Below are 16,721 nucleotides of genomic sequence, written 5' to 3' on the forward strand. Positions count from 1 at the left end.
GCTCCTCATGAAGGTCAGAAACATTATGCTTCATGAAGATACACACTTTCATTTGCCCTTGTTAGGCTTTTCTTTCACTACTAATTACTACTGTAAATCTGTTTAACCTCTGTTGAAATAATGCTTGTTATTATTGTTCCAACATCTTTGCTTCTCCTGCCTGATCTTTTCAAACTGATTAAGCAAGAGGTTTCTCAAACACAATCTGATGGAGGAGCCAGAAACAAGTGGAGATTTAACTGGGTGTTGCTAAACTTACACATTAGAGAGAAAATAAAAACTCGTTAGTATACACGTAGCTGGTATACTTTACGGAAAGAAAGTAAAAACTAAAACAAGTAGGGAAATGAACCTTTTCTTACCTTATGTCCTTGCATGCGAGTGGTTCAAGTTTTTTCCAACTTTCAGATATATGCTAATACAAAAATAATAAATCTGCCAGAAATCTGCCAGTTCTGGCAATTGCAGGAGGTGGGGGGGGAATCTGAATTCTCTTACAGCCCTGTTCTTTTTAACAGTTCTAACAGTGTTTGATCCCATAATCTTAATTATATATTTTTTTACCTCCTAACTAAGCTTGAAATCACATATATCGTTGAGAAAAACTGTAAAAGATTAGAAGGCAGGAGAACAGCGTGAAGCCTGCCAAGAGGGTGCTTTATTTTTGATTGCTCTTGCAAACATGATACCTAATCTCTTATTAAAAAAAAAAATCCCAATTCAGTATAATCATAATTACTGTGTCCTCAACAGCATAAACTTTCATTTAAGTCATTGGAAGACACTTTGGAATTTATTTTATGTCAACAAAGCAGAAATAGGGGATTATAGTAAAGTTAGAAATAAAAGACCTCGTAGGGTTTCATGTTGATTTCACCTTTAGTACAGGATAGTCCCATATTATCTAGTTAATCTTCTTTTCTCCATGGTATTTTTAAATGTCATAAGAAACTACTTTAAACATCTACTGAATAACCTGGCTAACTGATAAGCTTCTTGCCAGAAAGATAAAACTAGGAAATCAGTAACACGCTAGAGGCTTTGCCAGTGGCTTGGCAGAAAGTCCACCTTTTCTTGCAGGTTTAGTGTTCTGCCAGGATAGTAATGTGAGTTGTTATTGGGGGGGGTGCGTGTCTGTCTGTCTGTCTGTCTGATAAGGACTAGCGCAAGGTGAGCAGGTGGAAAGAGGAAGGAAGGAAGGGAGTTCTCCATGTCAAGGAGCAACCATCTGTTAGAATGGGTTTCCATGTTTCATGGAACCCATACCTTCAGTCTTCCATGCAATATTTTAAACATCCCTAAGAGACGAAGAGCAGCAGTCAGTGTACACACTGTGAACATCCGTGCCAAAGTACGGACGGTTAGGAGCTTGTCCATCATCTGTGCATGCTGAGTGTGTGTATCTGCCTGTTCAAGATCTCACACAGTTTGTAAACAGAGGTTAGATATCTGCGTAAGATATAATGACTCCTATTATTTCACTGAATTTAAAATTTACTTCTGCAAATATTAAACATGGAAGATAATCTGAGAAAATGTGACCCATGTTACTTCCTTTTAAATGAGTATTGCTTTTTATTCATAGCTATTGTAAGATTAACAGTAAAAGTTAGCTCTGAAAAAAGTCTTTACAACAATTGATGGAGATTAATTTTCCTATTTAGGTAAGTCCAGACATTTACAAGAACAATCACTTAAATAAAAATAGAATATAAAGCCTATGTTTAAAACATGGCCTTTATTAATGCTGTCTAGAGAGCTCCATATTTATCTTACATTGAAATAGTTCTGCTTTGCTTAAGAAAAGACAGAAAAAGTGCATTTACAAGAGTACTTTTTCTTTAATTTTCTGCGAAAATGGAAGGAATTGGAATCACAAGTTGACAAATGTTGTAAAATGAAATTTCAAGAAACATCAATTTTAGTAATGCTACGCCATCACTAGTGTTTCGTTCTTTCTGCCGTGTGAACCAGAATATCCTGATATACAGTCTAGAGCATCTATGTTATTACTCTACAGCATATTAAACACAGAAAAAGGGGTTAAGAACCCCTTTCAATGTACAAACATGAATAAAAAAATTGATAAAAAAATCACTTTTATACATAATGTATATGCAAACTGTTTTAAATACATGGTTTTGGAAGAGTTATTTACAAACTGTATCTGTCTGTGGGACAATCCACAGACAACGCATACACAGTTGCTTTACTTTATTGTTGCATCTCAACTTTGGGAGATATAAATTCATTCGGCAGTACAGCAAACATAAGAACTTGTGACAAAGTATCTTAAGGGCAACCCAATAAATTTTGTTCCTCAAAACAATGTAAGTACTAGGACTGCCAAAGTTTCCAAATAAAGTCATAGTTTAATCCAGATGCCCGCTTACAGATCTATGTTGAGGATACGTCGACAGACCCATGTGAAATACAGGCACGGCTACTGGATAAAACCTCCTTAAGAGCCATAACTGGTAAGTATGTTTTATCGAAAGAGTGAACTAACCTAGAATTTTTTTTCCAATTTTATTAATATTTTAAAAAATACATAAAAATACAACATCCAATGTCTGAATAAATATATTTAACAAGTTGCAAGATACCTTATTTTACACAAAAATTTCAGCTTTAGAAATCTTGTTAAATAACTTCATTGTTGTTATATATTTCATTTTTCGTCTTTTTGTAACAAAATAAAAACTCTGAAATTACATAGAAAAAAGACAAAATATTTTTGTCAAGGGATAAGATAGTCCACTGAAAACCTATTCACAATTCCACTGTAAACATTAATAAACATTAAAATATTTGCATAATCGTGTGCTCAAAAATCCTATAAAAAGTGGAAGACTTAGTACAACTGTAGTTTTCAGTCAACTACACTTCCTTTCACAATTTATTTTGTCCCATTTACACCTTTAAAACTGGGCACATTGCTGAACACGTACTTTGGCAGTTCTGTATAGCAAGTGCTTCCACAAAGAGGAACTACTCACCAAGAGTTAACGTACAGCTCGGTGAAAGTGCAGCAGTTACTCAATTCTTTCTGATAATACTCTGATGTCTGCTTGGTGCACTTGCTTTTCTAAGATCTCCCTAGAACACCTGAATGCTTCATTGGACATAACTTTTCAAATTTGATAAGTGCCCTTTCTCTGCATTAATAAAAAAAAAAAAAAAAAACCAACAAAAAACCAAACAAAACCAAAACAAAAACAAACACAATGACAAGCGTGTCACATTGTGCCTACAGACCTTCAGTTACCAATGAGCTTAATTTCTCTGAACAGTAAATTAAACAAAAGAAGAGGGTAGGAGGGGAGAACAGGTACAGTCCAGCAGTGGAAGTGTGTACAGAATATACTTGGCAATGTCAAACCAGTTGAGTGCTTTCTGTGGTTGAATTTCAGGATTTATGTCCATGGCAGCAAGTTGCTGGCAAGGCAGAGAAACGTGTATCACCTGCATTCTACAGCAAGCACGTTTTGTGGAGGAGAAGATGATGATGGACTCATTCCAGTGTCTGATGAAGCAGATGACATGGATGCTCCTGTATGTGACACTGAATATATAGAACAACAGATCAGCATCAGATTATCAAAGTACATGTCAGAATGAAGGTTTCCTTGGTTATTAGGTTGTTTAAAAGACCTCAAAGAAGTGGCAGGGTCACAGAAAACTGATAGGGGGTTTTTGTCAATTGCTTTCACTGCTATATTCACATACACTGGATGAGTAACCGTACCCTTTCTGCATCACAGACCAATTGAAAAGATAAATCAGATGAGTCATTACACCGATTGAAAACTCAGACCGAGCTTGCACTAGGAAGTCCAAGTTTCTAATACACAGTTATGAAATAGTGAATGTTTTTGTTAGATTTAAGTTCTGAAAAGCCACAAATATTCTTTCTAAATACGTATACATACGAACAGGATAAACAGATGATAACACTTTGTTTTCAAAAATACTGTCAATTAAGTTGCTTTCAGTTATGTATTTTCAAGAAAATTAACTTCTCATTGGAAGCATAAAGCAAATTTGAAAGTTACCTTCTCTGTCTTTCTTTTTTAATCGTTTTCTTCTCCTGTCTATAGTTGCTACTTCTGACTTCAAGGACATGTAGTATTTTCGTATTTCCTGTAGTTTTTCTTGTAAGAAGGAGATCCTTTCAGTGCTGCTCATATTGTCTAGTTCATCTTAGAAGCGGGAAGAAAAGAAAAAAAGAGTTTCATCAAGGTGATTTTAAACAAATGAATGCAATTCTTAAGAGTATACAAGATGCAGCATGAAAGATAACACACTTCCATAACTACACCATAAAAGGCCTATACCTCATTTAGAATCCCCAAATTTGCACAACAAATTTTCTTGTAAATTCCCCCTAATCAAGTCACTTAAAGAATTCTTACTGAGCTGAAAACTCCATTTGTATACTCTAGGCGAAGCATTCTGGTGGTGGTGTTTCTCTCTGTGTTTATCCTTCTCTCCATCTTTGATGTGAGGTGAAATCACTCTTGCAGGTGATCGAGAAATCTTCTGTGGTTTGGATGCATTTATGTGTTTTACAGGAGTACATTTACTTGCAGTGTCCAGGACAGGAAGGTCTTCACTGTCACTACTTTGTCCTGCAGTAAGAGCAATGTATTTGGACTTCAAAAAAACAACCTTGACATTTTAAAAATTGTAGTTATAGTCAGAAAAAATGACTAAGAAAAAACTGCTCCTCCTTGCTCAGAAGATCCCAGAATGCACACGAGTCAAAAACGTATCAGATTCAATGTATAACCTTATCAGACACAACATGCACGGAACTCTCAAGTGTACTGATCGTTAATGCAGGAGAAGTCAAGGGCTGACTAGGCCTTTAGTTAAAAAGTGATAGTCAAATTTTTTTTAAAGAAGCAATAAAGCTTATTAAAATAAGAAAAGATAGCTTATCAGTGCTCTAATAAAGTCACATATTTTGGGGTTCTAATATAAAGCAGACACTAGAATCCCTTTCTTAAAGATTAAAACCCTGAGAAGGAAGTCCCATCCAACAGAAATAATGGCTAACAGTGAGAACAGTGGGCCCTTATACACGTTTATAGGACAGCATAACCTTCCGCCTCTCCCCCTCCAGGAATGTACCTGTTCCATTCTTTTCATTTTTGGCTGCAGCACTTGTTCGCTTTGGAGTACGCTTTTGTTTTTTTGCCAGTGTTCCACTATTGCTATCACTGGGTCTTTTTTGACCTAAATGAGAAGACAAAAAAAAAAAAAAAAAAAGACGCCTCAAATATTTCTGCTACCAACAAGCTTTTTTTATAAGCAACAAAGGAATTTAAAATCAGAAGACAAAAGAAACAAGCAATTTTTAGCAAAGTAACACCAGACTTAAGACGACTTCAGAAATCATTACAGTAGAGAATGACTTCTCACAGGAAATACTCACCTTTCTCTCCAATCTCCCTCTCTTGCACGGCTATACTACAATTGCTTGATGTAGTACTGGCTTCAAATCCATTAGCAGACTCGCTTTCGCAGAGACCTTCTTGCGACTCTTCGGCCACACTGTCGACTTCAATAGTCATGTCACTTTCACTCTTGATACTGCGCGATTCGTCCTGACTAAGAGTAAGAGGCGAGGCCACTGAAAAGCTCGACTGGACGGCGGGGGGTAAGGCAGATGGATTTGAATTTGAAGCATTAGGGTCTGGCTTTTCTGATATTATATCTTCACTACTGCTCTTCTCCTTTTCATCCAAGTCATCCAAGTCTACTTCATGGCAGAGCAAAGTTTCAGGACCAATCTGAGGCATTGCATCATCCTCATCTTTTAAGGGAACGTTCTCATTTTCTTCAGATGGACGTTCAAAGTTCTCACTCCTCAGCTCTTGACCGTGCTGAACCGATTCTGCCACCAGGGATGGCATTTCCTCATTTTCAGTTCTGAGGGACTCTTCAGCATTCAGTCGTCTACATTCCTCTGCTCCAGTACATTCATTGGTCCTCTCTTCAGATACAATATTTGGCACTTCCATCTCACTCTCTCGTCGATTTCTCTTCTCCGGCGATGCCTGTTCCAAAGTTTTCCTTTTCAAAAGCTTCTTGTCTTTTGTAGAAAGTTCTGTTTCACTTTCAGTAGTGCTGGAAATTTCTTTACAGTCCAAGGAAGACATGTCTAATCTTTCAGGTTCTGTAAGAGATTCGTTTGCCACCTCTTCTTGGCTTCCTGGTGAAATCTTTGCATTCTCTAAAGAGGGATCTTTTGTCTTGCTTCTTCTCCCTTTTCCTTTAGGTGATTTTTCAGCCTCTCTTTTGATTTCTTCTATTTGTTCCGTTTTATTTCCAAAAATCTGAACAATTTGTTCACTTTCTTCAACTTCCAGTTTCAGTGTTTCTAGCGGCTGTACTTGAGTCCTGTCATTTTCTTTCAATGCATGAGGAATCTTTGGGTTTTCTTCATCTAGCTTCTCATCATGTAGTTTTTCGCTTTTTTCCAGTTCTGAAGTTTCTGGAGAAAATTCTTCATTCAAATTCTTTTCAGATGACTCATCTGCTTCACTGTCAGATGAGCCAGAATCTGCAAAAAATTTTTAAAAAGAAGGAAACAGCACCCTAAATCATCAGTTACAACACAGTTTCTTTTTTCAACCACACAAAACCTTTTTTTTCAGTCATCTATGGTATTAATATCAGTTTACAATAAACAATTCCAAACTTAAAAAATCCTGTGTTATTCAACACACTTATTACAGTTCTTATTTTTACTCAAAATTTGTATGAAACTACAATAGTAGTAGTACTATCAGAGTTCAAGAAGCATCCGGACAATGCGCTTAGTCATATGACTTAGTTTATGTAGTCCTGCGAGGAGCAGGGAGTTGGACTTGATGATCCTTATGGGTCCCTTCCAACTTGAGATATTCTACGATTCTACTACTACTACTTCCCAAATAAGCCAATATAAACAAATTAAAGTTTCTAGTAGCAAAAATAGTTTTACAGATTCCCATGATCTGGTATCTACCTGTGGGTATTGCCTCCCCCACCTGACACTACAAAACCAAAAAAACCCCAAAGACTCCTCCCCTCCATGCACCCCCAAACAGGAAAAAACAAAAACAAAAAATCAAACCCTTCCACACCACAATACGGACATTTCATTGCGAAACTATTGTATGAATCACGCACCATATACAGAGTGAGCATTATTACATTACCAGAAGATAATTCAGGGACCTGTGCTAAAAGGAGACAGTGATTTCACTTCAGTTCTTATTCACAGAGGCTTAGAAATACCAAAAATATTGCTGCCATTTGTATATAATTAACAACTCTGCTGGATGATGTAGTACTGAGGTTGAGGACGTAATTACCACAATAAAGACTATCATTCTACCACTAGATTTGGTCTGTTCAAGATCAGGACTGAAAGGCTCTGGCTAAAGAATATGGAATGACTTGCACCGTCATTTCCATGTCGTTGCTCTTCTGTGAGCAAACTGTGCTCCTGAGCAGTGTCAGCTCAACTCCTTCCTCAATAAAATTCACAGGGAGGAAAAAAAAAAAAGAAAAAAAAAAGGTAAAAATTAAAAAACCTCTTTTCAAAAAGGTACTGAAAAAACCTCAAAAGCATACTGAGATCACTCACCGTTTGATCCTCTATCAGAATCAAACATTCCTGAGCTATGTCTCGTCTGCCTGCAAGGTGTTGCTAAAATCAAAATCGAAAGTATTAATTTTTATAGAGTAAAACTGTGCCAAAAATTTGTTTTGTTATATTGCTTGTTCACTGACTGGTTAAGTAGGACTTTAAAGCTGCTGACAGCACTGTGTTCGCTGAAGTTGTCATATTAATGCACCGCATTACATCACTGTTTACATGCACTTCCATGCCAGAACACGAGTGCACCAGATGTACCTTCTGTTCCATTTGGTAATGGTGAGGAATCTGACAAGTTGTTCCGTGCACTTCTGGCTCCTGATTTACCTTCACTGTTAGGTGTTTTGGATAAACTGCAAGATGTGTTTGACGGAAGAGTAGATTTCAGAGGGGGTCGCCCACGCTTTGATTTTTGTTTCTCCTCATCCTTCTTCTCATCCTTTTCACTGTCTTCTTTATTCTGAGGGGAAAGCAATGAATTTTTATTAATATGTTTCACTGCTGATCATCAAACCTTTTCTCCTTTTGCTCTACACTTCTATTAAAAAACTAGACTGTGGACAGAATAACTTTTTTTTTTTTGTAAAATAAGGAACAGTGATACTCATTAAGTATTGTACTACAAGAAACTTCTTGAAATAACCATTACTTTTGTTTTTTTCTTCTGTTTTCTCTTTGGTCCTCCTTTGTCCACAGGCCAGATAATCCGATCGGCTTTCACCCATTCATCGTATCTAAAAGTGAATAACAACATACTGTTATCACAACATATAAAAAAAGTTGTTTGCAATATGAGGATTAAAAGACTGAGTTGCAGAAAATATTTATTGAGGAGAGGTAGGAAAGCAGAGCATACATTTACAAACACATGCAGTATCTGGCATTAGAAAGATGAATTACATTTCTAGCCCATAAAAAAAATTTATGGGATGGGGGAATGGAGGTGCAAACTTCCCTGTCTCTTGCTAGCAAAGCACTGGAACTCAGGGGACTGAGTCAGCTACAAAGTTTGTCAATTATTTCACATATACAAAAGGCAGTTTTCACCACACCATGCCTCAACAGTAAAATATACCTTTTTCTTTTTTTTTTTTTTTCCAAAAGGGAAAGTTTTTGAATTATAGTAATAAACTGGATGAGATTCTGAAAAGCAGAAATACACTACTAGTGCTCCTCAGAATCTTCTGAGTCATTAATAACGTAAAGGGACACACGTAAGTATTTGGGGGATACCCCCCACACATAAACTTTATGTTGCCACAAAGAAATTTGCTTAGTTTACTTAGAAATGTATGGATTTGGAACATCTCGAGTTATATACCGGAAGTTTTCTATTTTTAAAAATGATCAATTTTGTGATATTTTTGTCTACATAATCACAATGCTCTTAAGAACAACAACAAAAAAGCCATTTCTACAGCAGTATTGAATATAAAGCATGGCTGCCAAGAGAAGCATTTGATGAATTTTTTTTCTGTCGTTCTTTGTTGCTTAGCCCTCTCCTACCCTCTCTACATGTAACAACCATTCTTACTAATCACAGTTAACATTCAATACAAGAATAAGTTTTGTTGCCACAATTTCAGTGCTTGATACACTTAATTGTAGATGTCTTCACCACTATCAGTGACTCCCTTAAATAAAAAAGTCTGATAGTGCTAACTCTAGCTGACACAATAAATTACAGGGATACTCCTGTGAGGAGTGAGGATTACTCATTTTAAGCCGGATGGAAACTTGGAAACATACAAGTAAGTATACTCTGAGATTTCAATGCAATAGTGTCATACCATGAACAAAATTACTAATACTGAGAAGTCAGATCCTGTTATCATGTTGATAAGTCAATTCGGAGCCAAGTCACTGATCATCTTTCTCTTTTTTTCCTTAAAAACAAAAATTCTTTTGCAAATAATCCTTTTAACAAACAAAGAAATGAAAGCCAATTTGTTATCCTCACCTTACATTCCAACCATAGTAATGAACTAAATATAAAACTTCTCCATCATCAATTTCTGTGCTTTTAATACTGGCTTCATAAATTTTTTGAGTCTTTCCACGTCCATATTTTACTTTCACTTTGGTTCCAGTCAGGCAGGGTTCTGCGTCCTCCTCATCCTCTTCACCTTCTGATTCTCCTTTGTTCTCAGTTTCCTCCCTGCAGTGAAGTGTATTTAAAATGCCCACTAATTAGTGACAATCAATGTTTTAACATTTAACTAGCATAGCCAAGCTACTACAAAAGAAAAAGGCTGCAAGAAAAAATTTTTTCATTTTCTGCATCCTGCACTGCCTCTGAAGCTGGCTTGGACACAGCTTTTTAAATCATGAACAGGACATAGAGCGAATAGGGGTAAGTGCCAAAAATATCCAGAAAAATTATAATTTAAACGCAATTTATTAGGTGTACAACTACCTCAAAGCTTAAAGATTCTTTTTTTAAATGAATATTTTGAGAATACAAAAAGAGGAATAAGTTAACTCAGTGTTTGGCTCCTAAATAAGACAGGAAGAACGAAGTTCAGTTTTTAAAATAGACTTGATTTTGACACCCTATTAAAAAAAAAGAAATTATTTCTTCTACAGTCTGGTTAATAGGCTACAGTTTCCTAACAGTGCACATAAGTTTGAATCACCATCACAGTGATCCTCTCACAGATACAAACACCATTCAATTGAAAAAAAGGTTGATTACAACAGTGTTTAACTAAGATTAAAAGTGTCTCCACAGCTCTTATTAGCTATATCTACCTCTTATTATAGCTATATCGAATATTTAAACATTCTACTTAAACATATTTTCAAGAATTGCAGTCTAACCTATTTTTACCTATACTTCTCTCCCTATGTTAGGGTGAATTTAGCATAATGTAGAAGTTAAACTACAAAAAAGTCACCAAGAAAGAAAATACTGAAAAAGACCATGGGCTTGCTTTTAATGAAATATATTTGTTAGCCTTCAGTGAAAGATGAACTATCTTCTTGTGGCAAACAATTAAAAGAAAGAGGTCAAGCACCATCCGCACCACTTAAAGAAAACTCTTTGACGCCTTAGTCATCTGACATACCTCTGCAACCTGCTGCACACCCACACCATACCTTCATTTGAGGCATTTCTGCATGCTGTGGTGTACTGCAAGATTTTTTTTTTGGACTGCACAGTGACACTTTCTTTAAAATAACTCTGTGTTTTTCCCACTCCTCAAAGCTCTTCAGAAGACAATATGCAATACCCCTATCAGGCTTTATTCAGTATCAACTTGTGTCCACATCACTTAGCCACATGGACAAGAAAAACAAGGTAGGAAAGCCAGCTTAAGCAGGTAAGACACTGCCCTTGACCACAGCCAAAGTTAGCTAAGAAGAGGCATACTCTGGTAATAAATTAGTCACCTGGTCACAACTCATTTGTAACCAGGACTATAAATCCAATTCAACTTGTCAAGCTTCGTCTCTGGATGCTCTTTTCCCTTTGCCCTTCCATGTCTCTCCATCCCCTCCTCTTCAACCTACCTCTAGGTTTCATTCAAACTCCCTCTTTCCTTCTCCTTTGCTTTCTTTATTAGCTGATCCCCTTCCTGTCTGCCTACAATACATCAAGTAACAATAAAAACAAGCAAGCTGTAGGTTCACCGGCCATCACTAAACATATAAGCAAAAGCACAGGAGAAGAGTGGCTCTCTTTACCATTTATATTTCAACTGCCCAGAAAAGTCTGCCCAAACAGTCGCTCACCATCCACACAGCACCTGGCATACTTATAGCCTGGTCTACTTGGTGGATGTATGCACTAGTGTGATAAAACACCAACAAAACCTTGGCAAGACCTTCAAGAAAATGCAAGTGAAAAATACTGTCTGGCATCTACCAGAAAAAGATGCTTCCATATAGTACAGCAGACTCTACAAGCTTGAAATAAAATTTTCCCTTTCCTGTCTGGCTGAGTGAATTAGGTCCCCCGTTTCCACATTTCAGTTGGTAAGATCTCCAACTCTGTGTATACTCCTGCTTGGAGTACGGCTCAATCGTGACACAGACGTACTCCTAAAAAGGTAATTCAAGTTAATGTTTACCTCTCCCTCTGCCTCTCTTCCTCTTCGTCTGACTCTTTATCAGAATCCTCCTGTTTTTTAATTTTTTTCTCTTTTTGCTTTGGTGTACTTTTTCTCCCTAGTGGAGTTTCATTTTCTTTCTTTTCTGCATTCTCAGGTATTTCCTCTATATCTTTGTTTTCTTTGTTACTGTCTTTTAATTTGTCTTGTGTTTTATCCTCTTCACTGTCTTTTTTAGCAGGGGTTGCATCACGGGCAAGTCTTCTTCGTCCCTAGAACAGAAAGAAGATCAGTTTAATGACCCCTGTCAATTGTTCTCTGTACAGCCTCTCCAAATCTCAGCGAAAAGTGAAACACACTATTCTTGTACAGAAGAAAGGCTGGAGATAACACCAAAAAGCAAAATATTCTAAAATCTTAAGATAATAGCTTAAAGTCTTCTTATCGAGGGAAAAAGCAAAATAAAGCCGTTCTGCTTGGTTTGGAATAAAGAGGAGAAGCTTCTGATTAACTTCTGGAGGACTTCTGAACATTCATTTGGACGTGTAAGGTCTGTTGCCCTGATAGAAATGGCCAAAATGCCTTGCTCAACTACAGCAATAGCTTTAATTACAGTGCTTGTATAGGACTACTGAGAGAAAGCATCTTCCTTTCAGCATCTTCAATCCTGATAGCCACCTGTTGATTTCACAGAACAGAAATTTGTCAGCTTTAGAAAAGCTGTAACTATCGCATTTTTTAAAGGTACTTTGAGTAGCCAGACAATTGCTGTCTGGGACTATCTGCAACTGGTTCTTGGGGATCTAGTACAGGTTTATCATTTTACTATTAAAAGTCTCTTGATAGGGTCATTGTTTTATAATCAGAACATTTAAAATATATTATGAATGCAAGATTAATTATCTGGAGGCCATCCAAAGAAGACAGTAATGAAGGCACTGTAATTAAAATTCACAGTGGTATAATCATAGAAGCATAGAATGGTTTGGGTTGGAAGGGACCTTAAAGATCATCTCGTTCCAACCCCCCAGCCATGGGCAGGGACACCTTCCACTAGACCAGGTTGCTCAAAGCCCCATCCAGCCTGGCCTTGAACACTTCCAGGGAGGGGGCATCCACAGCCTCTCTGGGCAGCCTGTGCCACTGCCTCACCACCCGCACAGTGAAGAGCTTCTTCCTTACATCTAACCTAAATCTACCCTCTTTCAGTTTAAAACTGTTACCCCTCATCCTATCACTACACTCCCTAATAAAGAGTCCCTCCCCATCTTTCCTGTAGGCCCCCTTTAAGTATGTAACAGTAAATACTTTGGGAAAATAATAATTCATAAATAGACAGCTGGTGACTGAATTAATAAAGTAATAAAATACATAACCAAATAATATTTAATTATTAACACATTAACATAGACATAAAAAAGAGAAAAAATTCTTCCGTTTCTTTATCCTCTCACCAGTTTTCTCCAAAAACAAAAAATAAATGAACACACTAAAACCAAAGCTAAAGTCATGCCAGGAAGTTCATTAAAGTTGATACAGCTTGGAAAAACCACTTGCAGTTAGACAGAAATATAATACGTAATACAAATCTAAACTTGTGTTTACACTGTCTTTTCATCTATTAATTTAAAAGGCCATATACTTGCTTGAAAAGCTGGTTTGCAAGAAGTACTTTAATAGCATTACGTTTTAGTTGAACAGAATCCTTACAACTTGAACAATTTAAAAAGCAGCAATTCCTTGTCCGTCAGTAATCATGCTCTATTAAGGAACACAAAAAGTCCTTTTAACAGAATTAGCAGGAGTGCTAGAAAGTCATACTCAAATACCTTAGAAGTATTCTTGTATTCTCCATCAGGTTTGGTATCCACTAGCTGATGGGTCACTGGTCTTATCTATGGAACTACTAAAACAACCCTCACCTCTACAGCATTCAAAGACAAAGGAAGACAAAACTTAAGTGTTCCTCCCTCTACTTTTGTCTACATACTGTAAAATTGCAGTGTTTCTTTTATTAAAAGGAGAGATATTGTGATAAAAACCAACTCAGAGAAATGGGTCTTCCTTTGATTCTTAAAGATGTAGCAGTCCCTTGATATTCCTGCTTCTTGCAGGAAAGCTCCAGATTCCATGTGCCCACGGAAATTCTCCCCCACAACCAAGACTGTCCTGCTGAGTTTCACTGTTCTGATGATATACAGCTCTCAGTAGCTCTCAAGCCATCCCTGAATCGAAACATGTCTGACATCCAACACAGCCTGAGCAAATCCCATGGATGGTTTAGAATATGAAGAAATAATCAAAACTGATTCTATTCACAGGTAGAACATAATTAACAGTTAACACCAACTCTGCGTTCACAGAACCCTGTCCTACGCTTGTACAAGTAAGCCAATTCAAACGTACAATCACTCCACAAGGGAAAACTCATTATGTAAACTGTTCACTATACAAAGGGGTTTTGTTAAGTACTAAATAGGAATCAGTTCAAACCACTTACCCTTGGGGATCTTAGTTCTATTTCTTCTTTTTCACTTTCACTGCTGGAATAATTTTCTTCTGGTTCTTTTTTAACTTCTGTTGGGGGCATTTTTTGTTCCTCTTTTACACTTTCCTCCATTGGTTCCACGTGTTTCTGTGTGTCTTCTACCACTTTCGGTTCATTGTGATGGATGGTCCTAAACTGAATGTTTGCAGAACGGCAGTACTCTTCAAAACCGTAAAGATACCTATAGATACAAATAAAGTTTCATTTATAGTTCATGTTTTATTTTCTATTTATTGAAGTGCATAAAACCTGTTTTCCTGCTCACATAAAAGCAAGAGCAGCAGTAACTTCAGGTTAAAAAAAAAACCAAAACAAACTCAAATAAACAAAAAATAAAAAGCCAGAGAAGAGTTTGAAATGAAACAATTATGCACATAAGTCAAATGGTGAGAAAGAACACACACAGGTGCTTCCCACAAATTTAACTTCATCCCCATCCCATTAAGAATTCATGACAGTAGAGCCTAAGAACACGTACACTGTTTTGCAAATGCACAATGACTGCTAAAATCAGCCTAGTATTAGAATATGGGCATACAAACAAGTTACCACATGGTAACAAATTGCCATGCATCAGCTTGTTCTCTGCTAACTGCCTGTGTGCACACTCTAATCCAGTTACAGGTGAGAGAAATATGAACTAGCTTATTCCTCAAAGAATAAATATGCAAGTTACAACATACTATCACGTGTCCATACAACAGAATTATTTCCACTGTAACAGCAACCTAGTACATATTTACCAATTACTCTTTTTATGATAAATACTCTTCTCTGTAAAATACAGACCTTAAATATGTGCCCAGTTCAAATCCCACTGAAGATAGTCTGAATATTTTCATCTTCATCAACATTAACATGAGTTGAGTCATTAGTCATCCCTATTCAATCAGCCAAATTTCCTTAGGTTCGAGTCAAGAGAACCTCATTCTTCCCTTTTACTCAAAAAGCCCAATTGTTTCTTGCCAAACTTCCAGGAGGATAAATAATAAAAATAATTTTTATTTAGAAAATGAGCCTGAAAAGTGTCATTCCTAAAAGGTTTCCATTTCAAAAGTTAAAACACAACTGAAAACCAGGGGTCAGAATAAAAAGATTTATGCATATTTTCATTACAAGCAGTGATTTTACTACTTAATACTGTCACATCCACCATAGCAATGTACATAGTTATGTCCTAAAGCCATTATTCTACAGACTCCACAAAGATGATATTTAAATATACAATCTGAAACATGTCTACCTCTATCAACATTTTTCAGGAAGTTTAACTGGTATAAAATTCTTCACACTGCATGCAGCATCTACAGACTGAGGACAGAGTCCGTTCTTGTTAATCACCATAAATTGCAAAGCTGAATTTGCCAAAGCTTTTTTTATAAATTTCATTGTTGTACTCTGAAATGGCATCATCACATGCCGAAAGTGAATGCTTCTTGATAAGAAAATGAGCAGAATTCTAATGTATTAGAGCAACAGGAACTTATACCGTGCTGAGCACTCCCTCCTTTCCGCCACCATTTCAATCCTCAGCACTGGAAAATGCTCAGAACTGTTCATTAACAGAAGAATGTCAACTACTGTTTCACTACACTATCAAAAATTGCTTGAATATTGTACATGCTACTAAAAAAAAAAAAAAAAAAAAGGAAAAAAGTTTTCACCATTATACAATATGAAAACTTACTTTCTATAAGCAGTTTTTACATTGTAGGAAGCAGCCGAGTTCAAAATAGGAATGCCAAGGTCCATATAAATTTGCTTCCATACAGCACCACTCTCAATCTTTGAGGGGAAAAAAAAAAAGAAAAAAGGAAGTTTTCAGGTTTTGTTAAGCAAGTACATTAAGGAATGATATCTAACACAGCCACAAGCCACAGCCTTTAAAAATGGACATAGTTCAGGAAACATCCAACACTTACATTGTCACACCCACCCTGCTGATATACCAGTCTAAAAAGTTTGAAGAGATTAAGGTCCTTGTAGCCCAGAACAGGTGGTTTATTGATAGGAGTACCTAAATAAAACCAGAAATAAGAAGTTATCACAAAGAACAGCAAACTGCTTCTTCCATTCCTTTAGCACACATTTGATTACTAATATCTTTCTACATTTTAAAATCTGTATTTAATAGTTCTAAGACATGTTGCAAGTCAGTAGTTTCCAACCACCAATTAAGGCTTCACGCTCTTTTGAATGCATCACATATTTCTGGGTGGTTTATTAGCATACTGGCACCAGCTGCTTGGTAACTATGATTTCTCGACCTCCTTTTCAGATTTGTGCAATAACCCCCCTCCAATTGACTGCATCCCACTGTTCCTCTCTTGAGCTGGGGGGACAGCCAGAATTGCAGCAAGCTCTACAGAACACCTGATGAATGCTGCAATACAGCAACGTGCGAAGACATTAACTCAAAACACTGTGGTCTGAAAGGAATGCAGAAGAAGCAGAAATGTTGGATTAG

The 16,721-nt window shown here is 36.7% G+C and overlaps 1 protein-coding gene across 1 annotated transcript in view; it reads right to left on the minus strand.

The window, feature by feature from the left end:
- Positions 1–1,561: 1,561 nt before the first annotated feature.
- ARID4A (AT-rich interaction domain 4A) overlaps positions 1,562–16,721 on the minus strand; it is a 51,657-nt gene continuing 36,497 nt past the window's right edge. The window contains exons 13-24 of the mRNA XM_050898518.1: positions 16,177–16,271; positions 15,942–16,039; positions 14,207–14,435; positions 11,728–11,978; positions 9,615–9,812; positions 8,304–8,388; positions 7,913–8,114; positions 5,441–6,571; positions 5,137–5,241; positions 4,416–4,631; positions 4,056–4,202; positions 1,562–3,565 (exon numbers count right to left, since the gene is read on the minus strand). Coding sequence (XP_050754475.1) covers positions 3,462–3,565; positions 4,056–4,202; positions 4,416–4,631; positions 5,137–5,241; positions 5,441–6,571; positions 7,913–8,114; positions 8,304–8,388; positions 9,615–9,812; positions 11,728–11,978; positions 14,207–14,435; positions 15,942–16,039; positions 16,177–16,271 — 2,861 coding nt within the window. The 3' untranslated portion in view covers positions 1,562–3,461. The remainder of the gene's footprint in view (positions 3,566–4,055; positions 4,203–4,415; positions 4,632–5,136; positions 5,242–5,440; positions 6,572–7,912; positions 8,115–8,303; positions 8,389–9,614; positions 9,813–11,727; positions 11,979–14,206; positions 14,436–15,941; positions 16,040–16,176; positions 16,272–16,721) is intronic.

This window comes from Gymnogyps californianus, chromosome 5, assembly GCF_018139145.2.
Source record: "Gymnogyps californianus isolate 813 chromosome 5, ASM1813914v2, whole genome shotgun sequence".
NCBI classification, from domain to species: Eukaryota; Metazoa; Chordata; class Aves; order Accipitriformes; family Cathartidae; genus Gymnogyps; species Gymnogyps californianus.